General features: G+C 41.4%; 2 protein-coding genes across 5 annotated transcripts; both read left to right on the forward strand.

Moving 5' to 3' along the window:
• The first annotated feature begins 2,891 nt into the window (after positions 1–2,891).
• LOC139379657 (zinc finger protein 585A-like) lies at positions 2,892–11,969 on the forward strand. 2 transcript variants are annotated; one of them, XM_071122476.1, is made up of 7 exons: positions 2,892–3,065; positions 3,826–4,028; positions 4,716–4,817; positions 6,548–6,628; positions 8,232–8,342; positions 8,499–8,622; positions 8,840–11,969. In XM_071122476.1, the coding sequence occupies exons 1-7, from the start codon at positions 3,038–3,040 to the stop codon at positions 11,578–11,580; spliced, it is 3,390 nt and encodes a 1,129-aa protein (XP_070978577.1). In that variant the 5' UTR covers positions 2,892–3,037; the 3' UTR covers positions 11,581–11,969. The 2 variants fall into 2 exon arrangements, with proteins under 2 accessions (XP_070978577.1, XP_070978578.1); XM_071122477.1 differs by lacking the exons at positions 6,548–6,628; positions 8,232–8,342; positions 8,499–8,622; positions 8,840–11,969 and adding an exon at positions 6,138–6,222 and having other exon boundaries at positions 2,910–3,065.
• Positions 11,970–12,391: 422 nt separating this feature from the next.
• Positions 12,392–20,736, forward strand: LOC139379659 (zinc finger protein 14-like). 3 transcript variants are annotated; one of them, XM_071122478.1, is made up of 7 exons: positions 12,392–12,561; positions 15,931–16,133; positions 16,410–16,508; positions 16,613–16,708; positions 16,843–16,953; positions 17,110–17,233; positions 17,759–20,736. In XM_071122478.1, exons 1-7 carry the CDS (start codon positions 12,537–12,539, stop codon positions 20,482–20,484), a joined length of 3,384 nt encoding a protein of 1,127 aa, XP_070978579.1. In that variant the 5' UTR covers positions 12,392–12,536; the 3' UTR covers positions 20,485–20,736. The 3 variants fall into 3 exon arrangements, with proteins under 3 accessions (XP_070978579.1, XP_070978580.1, XP_070978581.1); XM_071122479.1 differs by having other exon boundaries at positions 12,397–12,561; positions 16,917–16,953; XM_071122480.1 differs by having other exon boundaries at positions 12,397–12,561; positions 16,917–16,953; positions 17,759–18,121.
• Positions 20,737–22,100: the final 1,364 nt, after the last annotated feature.

Consider the following 22,100-nt stretch of genomic DNA (forward strand, 5'->3'; position numbering starts at 1 on the left):
TAACGTTTTGCATTGTTGCCAAAAAGTTCAATTTTGGTTTCATCTGACCAGAGCACCTTCTTCCACATGTTTTGTGTGTCTCCCAGGTGGCTTGTGGCAAACTTTAAACAACACTTTTTATGGATATCTTTAAGAAATGGCTTTCTTCTTGCCACTCTTCCATAAAGGCCAGATTTGTGTAATATATGACTGATTGTTGTCCTATGGACAGAGTCTCCCACCTCAGCTGTAGATCTCTGCAGTTCATCCAGAGTGACCATGGGCCTCCTTGTATGAGCTGAAAGTTTAGAGGGACGGCCAGGTCTTGGTAGATTTGCAGTGGTCTGATACTCCTTCCATTTCAATATTATCGCTTGCACAGTGCTCCTTGTGATGTTTAAAGCTTGGGAAATATTTTTGTATCCAAATCCGGCTTTAAACTTCTTCACAACAGTATCTCGGACCTGCCTGGTGTGTTCCTTGTTCTTCATGATGCTCTCTGCGCTTTTAATGGACCTCTGAGACTATCACAGTGCAGGTGCATTTATACGGAGACTTGATTACACACAGGTGGATTGTATTTATCATCATTAGTCATTTAGGTCAACATTGGATCATTCAGAGATCCTCACTGAACTTCTGGAGAGAGTTTGCTGCACTGAAAGTAAAGGGGCTGAATAATTTTGCACGCCCAATTTTTCAGTTTTTGATTTGTTAAAAAAGTTTGAAATATCCAATAAATGTCGTTCCACTTCATGATTGTGTCCCACTTGTTGTTGATTCTTCACAAAAAAATACAGTTTTATATCTTTATGTTTGAAGCCTGAAATGGGGCAAAAGGTCGCAAAGTTCAAGGGGGCCGAATACTTTTGCAAGGCACTGTATATGCAGTTGATACAGTCTTATACTCAGCTGGCCCCTCCCCGGGTTTTGTGCTAAATGCTCTTCAACAAAGCTTTCTTAGTGTCCAACAAGCTTTCTCTACCCTTAACCTTGTTCTGAACACCTCCAAAACAATAGTCGTGTGGTTTGGTAAGAAGAATCCTTCTCTCCCCACTGGTGTGATTACTACCTCTGAGAGTTTAGAGCTTGAGGTAGTCACCGGATAGAAGTACTTGGGAGTATGGCTAGACGGTTACACTGTCCTTCTCTTAGCACATATAAAAGCTTCAGGCTTAGGTTAAATCTAGACTTGGTTTCCTCTATCGTAATCGCTCCTCTTTTACCCCAGCTGCCAAACTAACCCTGATTCAGATGACCATCCTACCCATGCTAGATTACGGAAACGTAATTTATAGATCGGCAGGTCAGGGTGCTCTCGAGCGGTTAGATGTTCTTTGCCATTTGGCCATCAGATTTGCCACCAATGCTCCTTATAGGACACATCACTGCACTCTATACTCCTCTGTAAACTGGTCATCTTTGTATCCCTGTCGCAAGACCCACTGGTTGATGCTTATTGATAAAACCCTCTTAGGCCGCACTCCCCCCTGTCTGAGAAACCTACTGCAGCCCTCATCCTCCACATACACATACACCCGTTCTGCCAGTCACATTCTGTTTAAGGTCCCCTCTTTTCAGTTTGCTGCAGCTAGAGACTGGAACGAGCTGCAAAAAACACTCAAACTGGACAGTTTTATCTCCATCTCTTCATGCAAAGACTCAATCATGGACACTCTTACTGACAGTTGTGGGTGCTTCACGTGATGTATTGTTGTCTCTACTTTCCTGCCCTTTATGCTGTTGTCTGTGCCCAATAATGTTTGTACCATGTTTTGTGCTGCTACCATGATGTGCTGCTGCCATGTTGTGTTGCTGCCATGTTATGTGGTTGTCTTAGGTCTCTCTTTATGTAGTTCTATCGTGTTGTGTGTTTTGTTCTATATTTTATTTTATTATTTATTTATTTTTAATCCCATGCCCCAGTTCCTGCAGGAGGCCTTTTGCCTTTTGGTAGGCCATCATTGTAAATAAGAATTGGTCTTAACTAACCTGCACAGTTAAATAAAGGTTAAATAAAATAAAAAGTGGAGAGAGGTTAAAGAAGGATTTGTAAGCCTTGATACAATTGAGACATGGATTGTGTATGTGTGCAACTCAGTGGACCAACTCAGTGGACCAAGACAAAATATTGAAGTGTCTTTGAACAGGGTATGGTGGTAGATGCCAGGAGAACCGGTTTGTGTCGAGAACTGCAACGCTGCTGGGTTTTTCATGCTCAACAGTTCCCTGTGTGTATCAAGAATGGTCCACCACCCAAAGGACATCCAGACAACTTGACACAACTGCGGAAAGCATGTAGGTCTAGGGTTGTCAACATCACACCCCAGCCTTCCCTGTTCCTCTAAAGGTCATGACCCTCTCTCAACCCCAGCCCCCATTTATCTTCTCTGCCTCAGTGGCCAGCTGCCTGTCTCTGGCTCTCTGCCTTACACAACGTCATCCAGCCCTGATCTGCTGCACCGCATTGATGCTCCTATTTACAGTGCACTTACTAGATTGGTACCACCCTGTGCCACCACTGTCAATCGACAATAATAGTAATAGCTTAATACGGACACAGGGTGGAGCTATAATGTCAGAATTCATCGTTCTAATCATTATGAGGGCCTTCAAAAGAATTGTATGAAAATTGTATGAAGGATGTAATAATGACAATTTCCATTTACATTACATATAAACATACACACTTGTCCTACTACATATGGGCTTTGCATGAGCTATTCTTACACTTTTTCATCAACTTTTTAAATTAATTGTCTAATAAATATAATGTAGCGGTAGAATGAACACGCCCATTAAAATACAGAACAAAGGCATAGCAGTAGGTAGTCGTTTGAGATGTAATAAGTGATTAGGAAAGCCCTATCTGAGTTTAATTTTGAAAAACAAGAAAACCCGGAAACTGATTAAAACAACTTCCGTTTCTCACTGCCTGAATGGTATGTGGAGAGAACGGCAACTCTAGACCGGGAAGTGGGGCATCTAAATCAAATCTAGCTAGCTAACTTTTTTCAAGTATACCTTAGCTTCCTGTTGACTATTGTATGAGGCCGAGATGCAAAGTCAGGATCCATGCGAAAATTGTAAGTTAACGATAGAAATTGTTAACAAATTTGATAACGTAGCTAACGTTAGCTAGGTTTGGTGTGCGTTCGATGTTCAACATGGCGTATGCCGTATCTTGCCCTATGATCCCGCCCTGCCTGAAATGTAGTCCAGGCTATCTGAAATGGTGGCACTGGCAAGTCCACGTATCTGCAATATCGATATGTCTAGACCGTTTCGAAATCGTCCATGACTTTATTTCACGCTATATCGTCAAATCAGCAGTTGCTTCATCCATTGTTGTACTTATTAATGATATGTACCCATTGTTTCTTGAAAAATACAACTTGTATGCCTCATTAGCTAAGTTTTACTGTCGTACACGATGATGTATATAAACCATTGGTCGCACCCCACTATAACCCAAAATATAAGCTTGTTTTATTACAATGTTTGTCAACAATGTAATTGTAAACAAACACTACATAGCCTCAAAACATGACTAAAACTATAATTTTGATATCATGGATAGCTATTTCTATTTGAGTGGTTACATTTCTCCAGCCCCGTCCCTTAACTTTCTACCTTAACATGGGTGGAGAGTCGGGACTCCGCTTTGTCATGGTTTCTACTGCTGGTGGCTGCGTTAAATATCCCATTAACATAACATGTATTTTTACTAACGTTAGTCTAAAGTGTATTCACTTTTTAGCTAGAGCTTGCTAACTTGGGTCAAAATTGCGTGCGCCTAGTCAGGGTAACCATGTGTCGGCTAACAACTTATTTTCCGATTTTAAGGTCCCCCTCTTCTTCTTCCCTCTCTGCGTCTCTTCATTCCACCACTGCGGCTTGTCTCTGCAGCCATGTGGCAAGTGGTTCAACGAGGAGACGTTCAAGATTATGGGATGCTGGAGGAGTTTGTCACCATGGTTACAGAGATTGTGCCAGAGCTTTTGAGTTGCAGTCAGAGGGCCCAACTCATTCTGGGGCTTAGAGCAAGGGTAAGAGATTGGGGTGCAGAATGGGGAAAATAAACATGCGACAAGATGATGATGGTAGTCCTATCCTTTAGCCCAAACATACACCTAGAACTCCTACATAGACCTAGAACTCCTACATAGACCTAGAACTCCTACATAGACCTAGAACTCCTACATAGACCTAGTATTCCTACATAGACCTAGTACTCCTACATAGACCTACATAGACCTAGAACTCCTACATAGACCTAGAACTCCTACATAGATCTAGAACTCCTAGCTATCTATTTGAGGTCTGAGCAGAACTTCTTCCATGTACAGTATGAATTTATATGCCTATCTATAATCAGAAGGCAGTTATTTTGCATCCTTTAGATCACTGAGCAGTCTACAAGAGCATGTTTCCTCCACCTTTAGATGCAGATATTTACAGTTATCATAGTAAACACCACAACAAGACCCTGGGGCTACCCTAGCCTTTAGCTCTGACAAAACAGTGTAGACAGTTGACTCTGGCCTTAGACAACAGAATGGTAATTGACTGAGATGAAAACCCTGAAGCTGATTATCTCAATTGAATACTGACATTGGGCCTTATCTAGGCTATCTTTAATTTTCTCAAAATGTGTCCCAATGAGAACAGAGCAGTGCCTAAGAAGTGTGGGGTTGACCTTTGACCGACTACTGACTGGCCATTTGTCATTTCAGCTGGTTCTGGAGTTGTGTCGCACTGAGCAGACATTAGACCTCACGAATATTCAAAAACACCTGGACAGGATCCGATCCCTCACATCCACTGAGGAAGCAGAGGTGAGTATCTTTCAAAGAGGGATTGGAGGTGAAGAATTACATGCCTATGTCAGTGGGCACACTCACTGATGGGTAAATCCATTTTAATTCAATCACCTTTTTGACAGAACCCCTTTTCATTTGAACAAAACCTTCCATACATATTTGTCCATTGTAGAAGTGCTCAGAAAGGGACTTTTTGGACCTGAATGCCAAAACATTCAAGAGATAAAGGTGCTTAGAGTTGACCTATTTTACATACTCGACCATACCATCGTGTCTTCATCACTAAAAAAGATAACCAGTTGAGATTGATATAATTGAAAAACTTGCAAACAGGTTATTACTATTTTATAGTTTCTTTAAAAAAATGTTTTTTTAATAATCATTGGCATTTTTTAACCATAAATGTAAATGATCTCAAAACACTTAAACTCAGATTCTTTTTTTTATTTTTTTGTAGGTCAGACCCTATCTTACATCAACTGAAGTGTTTGTGTTAAACCCGCAATCGGTTGAGACATAACGTACTCTTAAATACAGGGTGCCATGTTGTGACTGATAAATCAAATTGAATCAAATTGAAATGTCTACTTTCAAATGGTACCACAAAAATGGTTGGAGGTCCACACATCAGAGAATGTTGACTGGAATGAAATATCTGTTGTTTTAAATGATGCTATCAATCCTCCATAGGAAACCTATTGCAATCATAGAAATATGGAAAATAGACATGACCATTTTAAGTTGACATTTGACAGTGGGTGGACCGGCGGTCATCTTTGTGGTAGAAAATTAGAAGTAAACATTTCCATTCAATTAAAATAATGGTGTACCAGCTAACTTGCAGTGGTCTTCGGGGGGGGGGGGGGGGGATTGTTACATTCAATACATTCTATTTCTATGATTAAAATGACACACACAAGAGCATGTTGTGTCTCAACCGATGGCGGGCTCAACACAAAAACCTCAGATGATGTCGTGACGGCAGGTAGCCTAGTGGTTAGAGGGTTGGGCCAGTAACTGAAAGGTTGCTAGACCGAATACCCGAGCTGACAAGGTAAAAATCTGTCGTTCTGCCCCTGAACAAGCAACCTCAGCCGTCATTGTAAATAAGAATTTGTTCTCAACTGACTTGCCATGTTAAATAAAAAATGTAAAGGTTTAAGCTACAACATAATTTGTATATATATATATATATATATATAACAATGTTTTATTTATTAATATATATTAATATATATATTAATTTTTAAAAATGTAAATACATTTTTTTTTAAATTGACAACCCTTCTTGTAAGCTTTTAAATTATATCAAACTCAACCGTTTATCTTTTCCAGTGATGAAGACATGGATGGGGTATGGAAAATGGGTCAACTTTAAGCACCTTTACCTCCTGAATGTTTTGGCATTCAGGTACAAAAAGTAACTTTCTGACCACTTCTTCCATTGGTTAATATGTATGGAATTTTTTTATTTAAATCAAAACAGATGCTGTCAAAAAGTAATTGAATTCAAAAGGATTTAACCTGATGGCTGACTGGCTGGAGAGTCATTTTTAGGACCAATGAAAAATGATCTATAATGTGCTAACTCCACCCACCCGTGTCACCAGGCGATACCAAACCAATAGGCCCAACCAGACAGTATTGTGTGATTGAGTTGTCAGCTTCAATGATGTAGTAGTTGTGCATGTTTTGTTGCAGTCAAGTGATGCAAGTGATGCATTTTTCATTGGTCCTCCATGCAGGTGGAATTATCTGAATCAAAGTTTGTGGAGCTGGTTAAATCTCTGCTGAAAGACCCAAGTGAAAGGGAGAACTTCTACCAGGTTTGTTTCTCCATTTACAGTTGAAGTCAGAAGTTTACAAACACTTACATTGGAGTCATTAAAACAAATTTTTCAACCACTCCACACATTTCTAGTTAAGAAAATATAGTTTTGGCAAGTCGGTTAGGACATCTACTTTGTGCACGACACAACTAATATTTCCAACAATTGTTTACAGAAAGATTATTTCACTCAGAATTCACTGTATCACAATTCCAGTGGGTCAGAAGTTTACATACACTAAATTGACTGTGCCTTTAAACAACTTGGAAAATTCCAGAAAATGGTATCATGGCTTTAGAAGCTTCTGATAGGCTAATTGACATCATTTGAGTCAATTGGAGGTGTACCTTAGGCCTTGAAATACATCCAGTCTTCAAACTCAGTGCATCTTTGCTTGACATAGTGGTAAAATCTAAATAAATCAGCCAAGACCTCAGGTTCATCCTTGGGAGCAATTTCCAAACGCCTGAAGGTACCACGTTCATCTGTACAAACAATAGTATAAACACCATGGGAAAAAAAAAAAAAAAGTATAAACACCATGGGACCACACAGCCGTCATACCGCTCAGGAAGGAGATGCATTCTGTCTCCTAGTGATGAACGTACTTTGGTGTGAAAAGTGCAAATCAATCCCAGAACAACAGAAAAAGACCTTGTGAAGATGCTGGAGGAAACAGGTACAAAATTATCTATATCCACAGTAAATCGAGTCCTATATCTACATAACCTGAAAGGCCGCTCAGCAAGGAAGTAGCCACTGCTCCAAAACCGCCATATAAAAGCCAGACTACGGTTTGCAACTGCAAATTTGCGACCAAGTTAAAGCTTGGTCGCAAATGGGTCTTCCAAATGGACAATGACCCCAAGCATACTTTCAAAGTTGTTGCCAAATGGCTTAAGGACAACAAAGTCAAGATATTGGAGTAGCCATCACAAAGCCTTGACCTCAATCCCATAGAAAATTTGTGGGCAGAACTGAAAAAGCATGCGCGAGAAAGGAGGCCTACAAACCTGACTCTGTTACACCAGCTCTGTCAGGAGCAATGGGCCAAAATTCACCCAACTTATTGTGGGAAGCTTGTGGAAGGCTACCCAAAATGTTTGACCCAGGTTCAACTATTTAAAGGCAATGCTACCAAATACTAATTGAGTGTATGTCAACTTCTGACCCACTGGGAATGTGATGACATAAATAAAAGCTGAAATAAATAATTCTCTCTACTATTATTCTGACTTTTCACATTCTTCAAATAAAGTGGTGTCCTAACTGACCTAAGACAGGGATTTTTTTTACTATATTTAAATATAGGGGCTGAGTTTTTATATTCTAAATGTTACATCCATGTACAGGACTGCATCTCCAATAAATGAAAGTACAATATTTATATGTTCGAGTCCTTCTCATTCATACATGCTGTATCTCCACCTCCAGGTGTTTGGTTTAGTTATGATTTCTTTGTAGATCAAACAAAAGGCTAAAACTTTCTGCTTTAGGATGTTGATGTGGCTGTATGATGATCTAAGACCAAAGGTAATATCAGTACACATTTTAGCCTAATTATTGACATTAATTATTACATTAATTTATTCTCTCCTAGGACGTGTTCCCTGTGGAATTTGGGCCCAAGTATGACACTGCAATACAGATGCTGATGTTAGAATTCCTTTCCAGACTTGAGAAGTTACTTCCCATACCAGACCTTGAACAGGTAATAAGAATGAATAACACCTTTATCTATTTAGCTTGGGGAATTAGAAGTCAAGAATACCAATCAACAATCAATCATATTTTCATGTTTAAAAAACTGTGTTGGACATGAGCATGTAGTTGTTAATTCTTTTAAACCATGTTCCTCTCTCTCAAGACTGCCACCTTGTTAAGTGCTGTCCCCTCTGCCCTGGAGAAATGTGTACAGTTTGTACCTGACCCCATACAATTGAGGACCCTGCTCCAGTACCACAGAAAACTTGGACATTTGGACTCCATCCGTAAGTATCATACAGATTTATAGAGGATCCATGGCTTGGATTGGTTCTGCAAAAATGTCAAATGATGAGTGTCAGGTAGAGTAATTATGTATAGAAAATATATTATTGGTTATGTTTGTCTGGTAACAGTTTATATTTAAGGCATTGATATAATTATCATATATGCTGTTCAATTTAACCTTCATTTTTTCATTGTCTCCCTCTTTTGCATAAAAAGGAACTCCATCATCCTTTGGTGACTTCATCCTCTCCTCTCTGTCTCTTCCTCCATACGTGCGAGTGGTGACTGCCCCACATGTAGACTCAGATACACAATCAGAAAGCATGAATTTGGAGGGAATGAAAGCAAGAGAGTTGTTGGAGAATCGGACAAAGGAAATCGATGTACTAGTCCCAGCAGATGAAGTTAGAAGATACATAATTACTGAGCCAGATTACGGTATGGACATGGAGTCTGCCGTTGGGGAAAATGACAATCAAGCTGTCACTGGCTTGAATTTACTCAGACCATCACAATTAAAACGAAGCAAAAGGCTGCAGATTAAGAACATGTTTCCAAAACGACGGAAACCTCGAAAGACCGATTCTTCCGGGCGTGCAAACAAACAGCCATCATCCTCCAAGGGTCGGCCTTCCCCAAAGAAGTCATGCAAAAAAGGCCCATTCAGTAAGACATGTGAAGTGTGTGGGAAGACATTCACTCGAGTCACAGCCATGAAAAGGCATCAGCTAACCCACACTGGAGATCTCAAGTTTAAGTGCCTCATGTGTGAAAAAAGCTTCAGGGATGGTCATAATCTGAAGAGACACCAGAGGCGAGTTTGTGAAAAGGAGATAAACATGTTGGATGAAGATGAAAATGAGGAAGAAATCCCACAACCCTCAACTAGCAAATCTCAGATCACATTACTCCTCAAGACTCCCTGTCCACCAGGGCCATCTCATCAAGGAACTCTGGACACTATCACAGCCACTAACACATGCTCTGTGTGTGGGCGGTATTTTGCTCGTACTTCCAGCTTGGTAAGGCACATGAGCTCCCACTCAAAAGAGCGTCCATTTGGGTGTGTCAATTGTGATAAGAGATTCAAGTATTCGTACGATTTGAAAAAACACCAGAGAGAATTGTGTCAGAAAATGACCCAGGGAGATTTGTGTCAGGATGTTGGTCAGAACATGGCACAACAAAAGAGTGGCCTGCAACCAGAGAAGGTCTTTCTTGCCACTGCAGAGAATCGAACCCAGGTAGATTCCAAAACCTGTTATGTCTGTGGTAAGATTTTGACTTGTACCTCACAGATGGAAAGGCACTTGAAATCTCACTCAAAGGCACGTCCCTTTAATTGTGCTATTTGTGAGAGAAGTTTTAAGTACAAAGATACCTTGAAGAAACATCAGGAAATCCTTGGACACGAGGGCATCCTAGAAGACTTGGGTCAGAGTGTGGACCAGCAAGAAGTGGAAGTTAACACAGAGAGTTGCATCAGCCCTCTCACTACCAAGGAAAACGACACTGAGCCCCTTATCACGGCTGCTACTTCAGTGCCGACTCTCAAAGAACCCAAACCATGCACTGTGTGTGGGAAGATTTTTAACCGTGCTTCAGTTATGGCTATTCATATGAGATCCCATTCAGATGAGCGTCCTTATCAATGTGGCAATTGTGAACAGCGCTTCAAGTACATGCACAATCTGAATCAACACCAGAGATATATCTGTAAGGTGAACCGAGAAGAGTCCTCTCAGATGGTAGACCAGCACCAAGAGGAGGAGTCTTGTGAACTGGTGGCTGTTAAGGCTGATACCCCAGAGACATCTACCAGTCGACTACAACTGGTTCACTGGTGTAAAAAATGTGGAAAGTGTTTCGATGACATCTGTAATTTGAAGCAACACCAGGAAAGTTCATGCAAAGAGGAAAAAATAAAGGTGGTCTTCCAATGTGAAAAAAGAAAGGTGGTCTTCAAATGTGATGATTGTGGGAAGGACTTCAAAGGTTCATCATCCCTAAGGACACACAAGCGAATTCACAACCCATTCTATTGCTCTGATTGTGGAAGGGTCCTCCCAAACTCCATTGCCTTTGACAGACACAAGCTGATGCAGCACAAGGAAATCCAGTGTACCATGTGTGAGAAGACCTTTACCCTGTTGGGGCGTCTGAGAGATCACTATCTGCATCAACATAAATTCACAGGACCATACCCCTGCTCTCAATGTGAGAAAACTTTTACCCAGTTAAGATACCTTGTTGAACATGAGAGGGTTCATTCAGGAGAGTACCCTTACCAGTGCTCTGTTTGTCAAGCAAAGTTCAATAAAGCAAATTCTCTAACAATACACAGTAGGAAGCACACAGGAGAAAAGCCGTTCCTGTGCTGGCAATGTGGAAAGAGTTACAAGGATCGTGGAAACCTGTCAATGCATATGGGGACCCACTCAGAGGAGAGACCATTTTCTTGTTCGCAGTGTGACATGACTTATCGGACAAAGATTCAGCTGAATACACACATTGAACAAGTTCATGAGGGGGTGAGATACACCTGTGCAGTCTGTGGAAAGCAGTTTTTGAAAGCTGTGTCATTGATAAGACATGAACTCACTCACACAGGAGAAAGACCATGGCCATGCTCCTATTGCACAAAAACCTTCATCACTGCCAATGAAAGGAGATTGCATGAAAGATACCATACTGGTGAGAGACCATATAAATGCCAAGACTGTGGAAAGTCCTTCGTACAGTTATGTTTTCTGAAAGCACACCAACGACTTCACACAGGAGAGAAGCCATTTGCATGCAGTGTTTGTGACAAACGTTTCAGATTAAATTACCATAGGCAAAGACACGAGCAAACCCATACAGGAAAACAGAAGCCACATGTTTGTGCGGAATGTGGGTTAGCTTTTGCTCAAAGAAAGCGCCTGACTGAACACCAATGCACTCACTCCTTGAATTAATTATTATTATTATTTTTTTAAGTCTAATGTTCCTTTGCATTGTTATTCATTTGAAGACAGTACAGTGGGGAAAGTAGTGAGGGAGACAAATTAGGGGCACAGACAGAAAGAAGGGCAGAGAAGGGTCTTTTGAACCCTCGTCACCAAGTACCACTCTGTTAGACTCAGGCATTTGAGTTCTTGTTGTGTACTAAAACTAAAAACACAGGTTTACACCTCAGGTTTGAATTAATATTCTATTTTTCAGCTTTGTTTCATAATTCTGTGGATAATTTCCATTGCTAATTTGTAGTATGTATAGTAAAGGAGAACGTGTAAACTGTTATTCTCAAATAACCACAACATTGCATTTTGTGATCATGGCAATAATAAAGGAGGACATGAAAATATCCATGTGTGTTTTCACATTTGTAACTTTGGAAAAGATACACTTCACAGAGAAGTCAACCAATGCTTGCAAAAATATCTGTTTTATTAGGATCCTTCGGGATCATTACCGGTTAAACTGGAACAAAATGATTCATTACGTTTGATTTTACTACAAGGTAGGCTAATCCATGGAAAGGTCCTTTGCATGAAGGGTATTCGGCAAAGGCTATTGACATTTTTATTTGACAGTTTCATGATATTTACGCACTTCCCGGTGGATTTTCTTAATTGTAATAATTATCAAAGGGTATGACTAACCAATAGTAAGAGTTCCAGTATGGCAAACCAAGTCAGTAACTGCATTTGCTGGCCAATATGTCTTTCTAATAATGTACAACTTCACGGGGATTTGTTATTCAGAAATTTGTGGGCGGTAAACGCAACCGGAAATTGAACGGACTAAATTCACTGTCACACTGCTACTGAAGATAACGTTTAAAACTTGCAAGCCTTTAAACATAGGAAATCATAGCTGTCACACTTAGCAACATTTCATGTTTTTTGGGTGAATATGGTATGAGGACGAGATGGACGAGAATCCTGACGAAAATGGTATTGTGGATTTTGTTAACTAGGCTTGGTGTGCTTGATGTTCAACATGGCGTATCCTTGCTAGATTTGCATTTGTTGTTCTTTTAGCATGCTAGGAATGTGAGGACTAGTATTTCAGAATCATCCACTGTTATGTTTTGTAAGGGATAGCCTGTTTAATAATAATTGATTGGATAATATGTAGTTATTCAGCACGCTTTGCATTGTAGGATGACATAGAGACCTAACGTTACCTTGACAAGAATGCATTGTTTTTACCCCAAATAAATAATCTGTCTTTTTAAACATATTCGAAACTAATCGGGTGCGCGTTGTTGGCTTGTGCATGTAGTTCGAACGTTTGGGGCATCACCATAGGTTTCATTGTTATTTGAAATCTGCTACATTTTTAGTAAATATTTTAAATATGTATTTGAAGCAGCACTGTTTTATGTTAAATTCAACTTTGAATCGGTTCAGTATTCATTCAGGGTTGCGGCTCATATTAATTTCTTTAGCCCCGCACTGTATGTAGATGCTGAGATTGGGCTCCTTGGGACGTCCTTACCCTTACTTTATTACGTTTCAATTTAAATGGGGTGACGTCAGGTTTGGACGTCCAAAGGGTCCCTTTCATACTGAACAAAACTGTAACGCAACCTGTAACGTTATAGTGTTGGTTTCATGAGCTGAAATAAAGGATCCCAGAAATGTCCCTTATGCACAAAAAACTTACTTCTCAAAAATGTTGTGCACATATTTGTTTGCATCCCTGTTAATGAGCATTTCTTCTTTGCCAAGATAATCTGTCCCCATTACAGGTGAGGCATATCAAGAAGCTGATTAAACAGCATGATCATTACACAGGTGCCCCTTGTGCTGGGGACAATAAAAGGCCACTCCAAAAATGTTCAGTTTTGTCACACAACGCAATGCCACAGGTGTCTCAAGTTGGAGGGAGCGTGCAATTGACATGCTGACTCCAGGAATGTCCACCAGAGCTGTTGCCAGAGATCTAGACCACCTTTACTCCACACACAGAGATTCATACAAACCTCTCCCTTGCCCTCCATTTGACAAATCTGACCATAATTCTATCCTCCTGATTACAAGCAAAAATTAAAGCAGGAAGCACCAGTGACTGGGTCTATAAAACAGTGATCAGGTGAAGCAGATGCTAAGCTACAGGACTGTTTTGCTAACACAGACTGGAATATGTTCAGGTATTCTTCCGATGACATTGAGGAGTACACCACATCCATCACTGGCTTTATCAATAAGTGAATCGAGGACGTCGTACCCACAGTGATTGCACGTACATACCTCAACCATACCTCCCTCATGGATTACAGGCAACATACGGCACTGAGCTAAAGGGTCGAGCTGCCTCTTTCAAGGAGCGAGACTCTAACCCGGAAGCTTATGAGAAATCCTGATATGCCCTCCGAACCATCAAACAGGCAAAGCTTCAATACAGGACTAAGATCAAATCGTACTACACCAGCTCCGACGCTCGTCGGATGTGTCAGGGCTTGCCAACTATTACAGACTACAAAGGGAAGCACAGCCGAGAGCAGCCAGATGAGCTAAATAACTTCTATGCTCGCTTCGAGGCAAGTAACACTGAAACATGCATGAGCGCATCAGCTGTTCTGGATGACTGTGTGATCACGCTCTCCGCAGCCGATGTAATACCTTTAAACAGGTAAACATTCACAAGGCCGCAGGGCCAGACGGATTATCAGGACGTGTACTCCAAGCATGCGCTGACCAACTGGCAAGTGTCTTCACTGACATTTTTCAACCTCTCCCTGACTGAGTCTGTAATACCAACATGTTTCAAGCAGACCACCATAGTCCCTGTGCCCAAGCTCACTAAGGTAAACTGCCTAAATGACTACCGACCCGTAGCACTCATGTCTGTAGCCATGAAATGCTTTGAAAGGCTGGTCATGGCTCAATTCAAAACCATAATCCAAGAAATCCTAAACCCACTCCAATTTGCATACCGCACCAATAGATCCACAGATGATGCAATCTCTATTGCACGCCACGCTGCCCGTTCACACCTAGACAAAAGGAACACCTATGTGAGAGTGCTATTCATTGACTACAGCTCAGATTTTCAACACCATAGTGCCTTCCAAGGTCATCACTAAACTAAGGACCCTGGGACTAAACACCTCCCTCTGCAACTGGATCCTGGACTTCCTTACGGGCCGCCCAGGTGGTATGGGTAGGTAACAACACATCCGCCACGCTGAGCCTCAACACGGGGGCCCCTCAGGGGTGCGTGCTCAGTCCCCTCCTGTACTCCCTGTTCACTCATGACTGCACGGCTAGGCACGACTCCAACGCCGTCATTATGATTGCTGATGACACAACAGTGGTAGGCCTGATTACCGACAAAGATCAGACAGCCTATGGAGAGGAGGTCAGAGACCTGACCGTATGGCGCAAGGACAACAACCTCTCCCTCAACATGATCAAGACAAAAGAGATGATTGTGGACTACAGGAAAAGGAGGACCAAGCACGCCTCCATTCTCAGCGACAGGGTTGTAGTGGAGCAGGTTAGGTGCTTCAAGTTTCTTGGCATCCACGTCACCAACACACTAACATGGTCCAAGCACATCAAGACAGTCGTGAAGAGGGCACGACAAAACCTATTCCCCCTCAGGACACTGAAAAGATTTGGCATGGGTCCTCACATCCTCAATGTTTTACAGTGGCACCACCGAGAGCATCTTGATGGGTTGAATCACTGCCTGATATGGCAACTGTTCAGCCTCCAACCGCAAGGCACTACAGAGGGTAGTGCGTACGGCCCAGTACATCACCGTGGGCAAAGCTTCCTGCCATCTAGGACCTCTATACGAGGCGTTGTCAGAGGAAGGCCCTAAAAATTGTCAGACTCCAGCCACCCTAGTCATAAACTTTTTTTCTCTGCTACTGCACGGCTTCTTCATCTGCGGGATCGTCTGAGACCAGCCACCCAGACAGCTGATGAAACAGAAGTTTTTATGTCTGTAATAAAGCCCTTTTGTGGAGATAAACTAATTCTGATTGGCTGGAAATGGCTTCCAATTGGGTGGGCCTATGCCCACCCATGGCTGCGACCCTGCCCATTCATGTGAAATCCATAAATTAGAACCTAATGAATTTATTTAAATCGACTAATTTTCTTAAATGAATTATAACTCAGTGAAATCGTTGAAATTGTATGTTTTTATATTTTTGTTTAGTATAGCATTTAGACCTCCCCTTCTAACTATACCTAGGATCTATGAATGTATCTGGTCAAGGTGACTACAGTGCAATGGGATAACTTCTTAGCTAGCAAAGACATCTGGGTGGCTTTATTTACAAATTATTTTCCTATTTTTTTTAGGTCCCCCTCTTCTTCTTCCCTCTCTGCGTCTCTTCATTCCACCACTGCGGCTTGTCTCTGCAGCCATGTGGCAAGTGGTTCAGCGAGGAGATGTTCAAGATTATGGGATGCTGGAGGAGTTTGTCACCACGTTGACCGACATTGTGCCAGAGCTTTTGAGTTGCAGTCAGAGGGCCCAACTCATTCTGGGGCTTCGAGCAAGGGTAAGAGATTGGGTTCAGAATGGGGAAAATAAACATGCAACACAATCATTGAGGTTAGTCTCTGACAACAATATTGTTGACTCTAGCATAAACCACCCAGCTGTTAAACATTGGCTGAGATGAAGACCCTGACACTGGTTTCTCAAATACTGCCGTTGGCCTTTAGCTAGGCTAGCTATCATTTTCTCCAAATGTGTCCCAATGAGAACAGAGCAATGCCTACGAAGCGTGTGGTTGACCTTTGCTCTACTCCTGACTGGTCATCTGTAATTTTAGATGGTTCTGGAGTTGTGTCGCACTGAGCAGACAGCAGACCAAGACATTCAGCAACACCTGGACAGGATCCGAAGCCTCATATCCACTGGAGAAGCAGAGGTGAGTATCTTTCTGGGAGGGAGCAAAGGCCTATGTCACTCTAAATGTTGTGTCATTGAGTTGTTAAATGTGATTATTTAATTGTTGTGTGTGTTTTGTTGCAGTCAAGTGATGCAGAGGTGGAATTATCTGAATCAAACTTTGTAGAGCTGGTTGAATCTCTGCTGAAAGACCCAAGTGAAAGGGAGAACTTTTACCAGGTTTGTTTTGCTTATACGGTGGGAAAGTATAAAAGCTTTGCTGGTCTAGGTTTTAGTGGCCTAGTTTTATATTGTTTCAAACCAATATAAATATAGGTATTATTGGCATTTTAGGTGCATTTATTCTCTCCTAGGACGTGTTCCCTGTGGAATTTGGGCCCAAGTATGACACTGCAATACAGATGCTGATGTTAGAATTCCTTTCCAGACTTGAGAAGTTACTTCCCATACCAGACCTTGAACAGGTAATAAGAATGAATAACACCTTTATTTAATCAGCTTGGGGAATTAGAAGTCAAGAATACCAATCAGTAATATTTTTCACTTTTAAACAAAGAAACTCAGTGTGAAATGAGTTTGTCGTGGGTTAATGATTTTAAACCATGCTCCTCTCTCTCAAGACTGCCTCCTTGTTAAGTGCTGTCCCCTCTGCCCTGGAGAAATGTGTACAGTTTGTACCTGACCCCATACAATTGAGGACCCTGCTCCAGTACCACAGAAAACTTGGACATTTGGACTCCATCCGTAAGTATCATACAGTGTTCTAGATTGGTTGTGCCAAAATTGCAATTATAAATGGGGTAGTTTGGGTCTTGGATGCTGATTGGTTGATACTGAATTTCAGCCATGTGTATATCAAACAATTTGCCACAGGTATGATGTATAAATACTTGTTTACTGCTCTAATTACGTTGGTAACCAGTTTATATTAGCAATAAGGCACATTTTTTGGGGTGTATGGCCAATATACTACTGCTAAGGGCTGTATACAGGCACTCCACATTGCGTCGTGCTTAGGGACAGCCCTTAGCCGTGGTATATTGGCCATATACCACACCCCCTCGGCCTTATGCTTAAATGTATCACACGCCCTCTGCCTTATTACTTGAATGATGTGTCAAGTAGAACAAATGTGACTTTTATCGGTAAAAGTTTATATTTGGGGCATTTACATAATTTGCATGTATGATGTTAGTCAACTACTGTTGCAAAAAAAGTGAATTCACAGTGGAACATTTTTGTCATTGTCTCCCTCTTTTGCATAAAAAGGAACTCCATCGTCCTTTGGTGACTTCATCCTCTCCTCTCTGTCTCTTCCTCCATATGTGCGAGTGGTGACTGCCCCAGATGTAGACTCAGATACACAATCAGAAAGCATGAATTTGGAGGGACTGGAAGCAAGAGAGTTGTTGGAGAATCGGACAAAGGAAATCGATGTACTAGTCCCAGCAGATGAAGTTAGAAGATTCATAATTACTGAGCCAGATTACGGTATGAACATGGAGTCTGCCGTTGGGGAAAATGACAATCAAGCTGTCACTGGCTTGAATTTACTCAGACCATCACAATTAAAACGGAGCAAAAGGCTGCAGATTAAGGAAATGTGTTCAATAGGTAGAAAACCTAAAAAAACTGGGCTTGCAAATAGACAGCCATCATCCTCCAAGGTGTGTCCTTCCCCAAAGAATTCATGCAGAAGAGGCCCATTCAATAAGGCATGTGAAGTGTGTGGAAAGACATTCACTCGGGTTGCAGCCATGAAAAGGCATCAGCTAACCCACACTGAAAATCTCAAGTTTAAGTGCCACCAATGTGAAAAATTATTCTCGGATGGTCAAAGTCTGAAGAGACACCAGAAGCGAGTTTGTGAAAAGGAGCTAAACATGTTGCATGAAGATAAAAATGAGGAAGAGATCCCACAACCCTCAACTAGCAAACCTCAGATCCCATCACTCCTCAAGACTCCCTGTCCACCAGGGCCATCTCATCAAGGAACTCTGGACACTATCACAGCCACTAACACATGCTCTGTGTGTGGGAGGTTTTTTACTCGTACATCAAGCTTGGTGAGGCACATGAGCTCCCACTCAAAAGAGCGTCCATTTAGGTGTGTCAATTGTGGTAAGAGATTCAAGTATTCATACGATTTTAGAAAACATCAGGGAGAATTGTGTCAGAAAGTGACCCAGGGAGATTTGTGTCAGGATGTTGGTCAGAACATGGCACAACAAAAGAGTGGCCTGGAACCAGAGAAGGTCTTTCTTGCCACTGCAGAGAATCGAACCCAGGTAGATTCCAAAACCTGTTATGTCTGTGGTAAGATTTTGACTTGTACCTCACAGATGGAAAGGCACTTGAAATCTCACTCAAAGGCACGTCCCTTTCATTGTGCTATTTGTGAGAGAAGCTTTAAGTACAAAGACTCTTTGAAGAAACATCAGGAAATCCTTGGACACGAGGGCATCCTAGAAGACTTTGATCTGAGTGTGGACCATCAAGTGGAAGTTAACACAGAGAGTTGCATCAGCCCTCTCACTACCAAGGAAAACGACACTGAGCTCCTTATCAAGGCTTTTACTCCAGCGCCAACTGCCAAAGAACACCCATGCACTGTGTGTGGGAAGATTTTGGACTGTGCTTCTCATTTAGCTACTCATATGAGATCCCATTCCGAAGAGCGTCCTTACCAATGTGTCAACTGTGAGCAGCGTTTTAAGTACAAGCAAAGTTTGAATCAACACCAGAGATATATCTGTAAGGTGAACCGAGAAGAGTCCTCTCAGATGGTAGACCAGCACCAAGAGGAGGAGTCTTGTGAACTGGTGGCTGTTAAGGCTGATACCCCAGAGACATCTACCAGTCGACTACAACTGGTTCACTGGTGTAAAAAATGTGGAAAGTGTTTCGATGACATCTGTAATTTGAAGCAACACCAGGAAAGTTCATGCAAAGAGGAAAAAAGAAAGGTGGTCTTCCAATGTGAAAAAAGAAAGGTGGTCTTCAAATGTGATGATTGTGGGAAGGACTTCAAAGGTTCATCATCCCTAAGGACACATAAGCGAATTCACAACCCATTCTATTGCTCTGATTGTGGAAGGGTCCTCCCAAACTCCATTGCCTTTGACAGACACAAGCTGATGCAGCACAAGGAAATCCAGTGTACCATGTGTGAGAAGACCTTTACCCTGTTGGGGCGTCTGAGAGAACACTATCTGCATCAACATAAATTCACAGGCCCATACCCCTGCTCTCAATGTGAGAAAACCTTCACTCAGTTATCGTACCTTGTCATCCATGAGAGGGTTCATTCAGGAGAGTACCTGTACCAGTGCTCTGTTTGTCAAGCAAAGTTTAATTCAGCAAATTCTCTAACAATACACAGTAGGAAGCACACAGGAGAAAAGCCGTTCCTGTGCTGGCAATGTGGAAAGAGCTTCAAGGCTGCTGGAGAACTGTCGGTGCATATGGGGACCCACTCAGAGGAGAGACCATTTTCCTGTTCGCAGTGTGACATGTCCTACAGAACAAAACTTCAGCTGAATTCACACATTGAACAAGTTCATGAGGGGGTGAGATACCCTTGTACTATCTGTGGAAAGCAGTTTTACAAAGCAGTGTCATTAAAAAGACACGAACTCACTCACACAGGAGAAAGACCATTTCCATGCTCCTATTGCACAAAAACCTTCATCACTGCCAATGAAAAAAGGCTGCATGAAAGATACCATACTGGTGAGAGACCATACAAATGTCAAGACTGTGGAAAGTCTTTCATTCAGTCAGGTTATCTGAAATCTCACCGACGTCTTCACACAGGAGAGAAGCCATTTGCATGTAGCTTTTATGATAAAAGTTTCAGATTGTCTTATCATAGGTTAAAACACGAGCGAACCCATACAAGAAAAAATAAGCCACATGTGTGTGGAGAATGTGGGTTAGCTTTCGCTCAAAAAAAGTGCCTGACTGAACACCTATGCACTCACCCTGGGAATTAAAATAGACGTTTTTTTTTTTTTTTTTGGAACTCTGATGTTCCTTTTTATTTTTTATTAATTTTAAGATGGTACAGCAGGGAAAGTAGTGAGGTAGAAGGAAAGTAGGGGCACAGACAGAAGGGCAGAGAAGGAGTTTGAACCCTCGTCACCAGGTATATGTGGACCGGAGTCAAAAGCATTACCACTCTGGCATTTGAGTTCTTGTTGTGTACTGTAATATATATATATATATATTAAAAAACACTGGTTTAACACCTTTTGCTTGTAATAGATTTTTTGTTTGTTGTTCATTTAATCTTTTATTCATAATTCCCTATATAATTTCAATAGATAAATTGTAATGTAAACTGTTATTCTCAAATAACTACAACATTGCATTTTCTGACAATAGCAATAATAAAGGAGGACATGAAAATATCTGATTTAAAAACGTGTGTATTCACATTCATATCTTGCACAGATTCACTTCATACATTTCTGCAAGCGTTGGTTGAATTTTGTATCAGTCATGTGTATCATTCAGGTCAGCATCGCTGGTCCTCAAATGTCCCAGTGACACTGGAACAAACGTATTAATGACTTGATTTAACTGGAAGGAAGGAAGGCTAATCCATAGAAAGGTCCTTTGGGAGGAAGGGTATTTTTTCGGGCATATTGGCTATTTTATATTTTTTATCCGAAAGCTTCATGGAGAAATAATTCATCCAAGTTTGGAATATTTGTGACCTGTTAGCCTTACTCAGGCCTTCTTTAAACCACTAAAACGGTCTCCGCATGGCAATTATTTTGGGCACGTGAGTCAGCAACATGACAGCATACACGAACAGCACAAATGACATACTCATAACCAAATGCAACACCATGGATGCTCCGAGTGGATCACGTTTGTTAAATCAGTGACCTACCTTTCAAACGTGCATTGTGGGGATAAACATGTTCCGACATGCGTCTACGTGTGGACTGCATGAACTTTACAACAACCATGTGATCAAAAGTCACGAAGTTTTGACTGCAGTCGACTTCCAATTTTCTGCAGTTGCTCCTCACCAGCTCCTCATCGCCTGCGTTGTGGGAGGCACTGATTTCCTTAAAAAATGTACTATCAGTTTTTTTTCCAACCAGTACGTACCATGGTATTTGGTTTTTGTACTAGTAGCATGTTGTAAAACAAAAGCATGGTAGTTGTTTACAGTGAATTATGATGGTCTGTGCCCCACCGTTTTCCGGGTAATATGACCAAAATCGAAGTAATTTATGATACTCGCATAATGCAACATTTACTACTATAGTAGCTCTGAAATGGCTAAGCGTAAACCTAGTACCCTCTTAAACCCCTTTAGCTCATAGTGAAAAACCACAACACACATGGTCTAGTAGTGTACCCTCTTAAACCTTGGGAGCTGGATAGAGTATGGTGAGAAGAATGACAGGAGTCGGAAACCGTAAACTAACGTATCTCTTCATATGTATATATTTTTATTTATAGAATTGTTTGTATTGTTTTTGGAGATTGTTAGAGGCATGTTAATCTTGAATATAGGCCAATAATACTGCTCAGGTTCTGCAGAACAGCACTTTTTTTTAGGAGTTTTGATATTCTAATATTGTTACGGTAC

Source organism: Oncorhynchus clarkii, chromosome 21, assembly GCF_045791955.1.
Source record: "Oncorhynchus clarkii lewisi isolate Uvic-CL-2024 chromosome 21, UVic_Ocla_1.0, whole genome shotgun sequence".
Taxonomy (NCBI): Eukaryota; Metazoa; Chordata; class Actinopteri; order Salmoniformes; family Salmonidae; genus Oncorhynchus; species Oncorhynchus clarkii.

Excerpts from the sequence above, each read along its gene's own strand:
- LOC139379659 (XM_071122478.1), top strand. The coding sequence starts at position 12,537 with ATGGACGAGAATCCTGACGAAAATG. Across the intron at positions 16,954-17,109 it reads CCATACCAGACCTTGAACAG|ACTGCCTCCTTGTTAAGTGC; the intron begins GTAATAAGAATG and ends CTCTCTCTCAAG. Across the intron at positions 17,234-17,758 it reads TGGACATTTGGACTCCATCC|GAACTCCATCGTCCTTTGGT; the intron begins GTAAGTATCATA and ends TTGCATAAAAAG.
- LOC139379657 (XM_071122476.1), top strand. The coding sequence starts at position 3,038 with ATGCAAAGTCAGGATCCATGCGAAAATT. Across the intron at positions 3,066-3,825 it reads TCAGGATCCATGCGAAAATT|GTCCCCCTCTTCTTCTTCCC; the intron begins GTAAGTTAACGA and ends TCCGATTTTAAG. Across the intron at positions 6,629-8,231 it reads AAAGGGAGAACTTCTACCAG|GACGTGTTCCCTGTGGAATT; the intron begins GTTTGTTTCTCC and ends ATTCTCTCCTAG.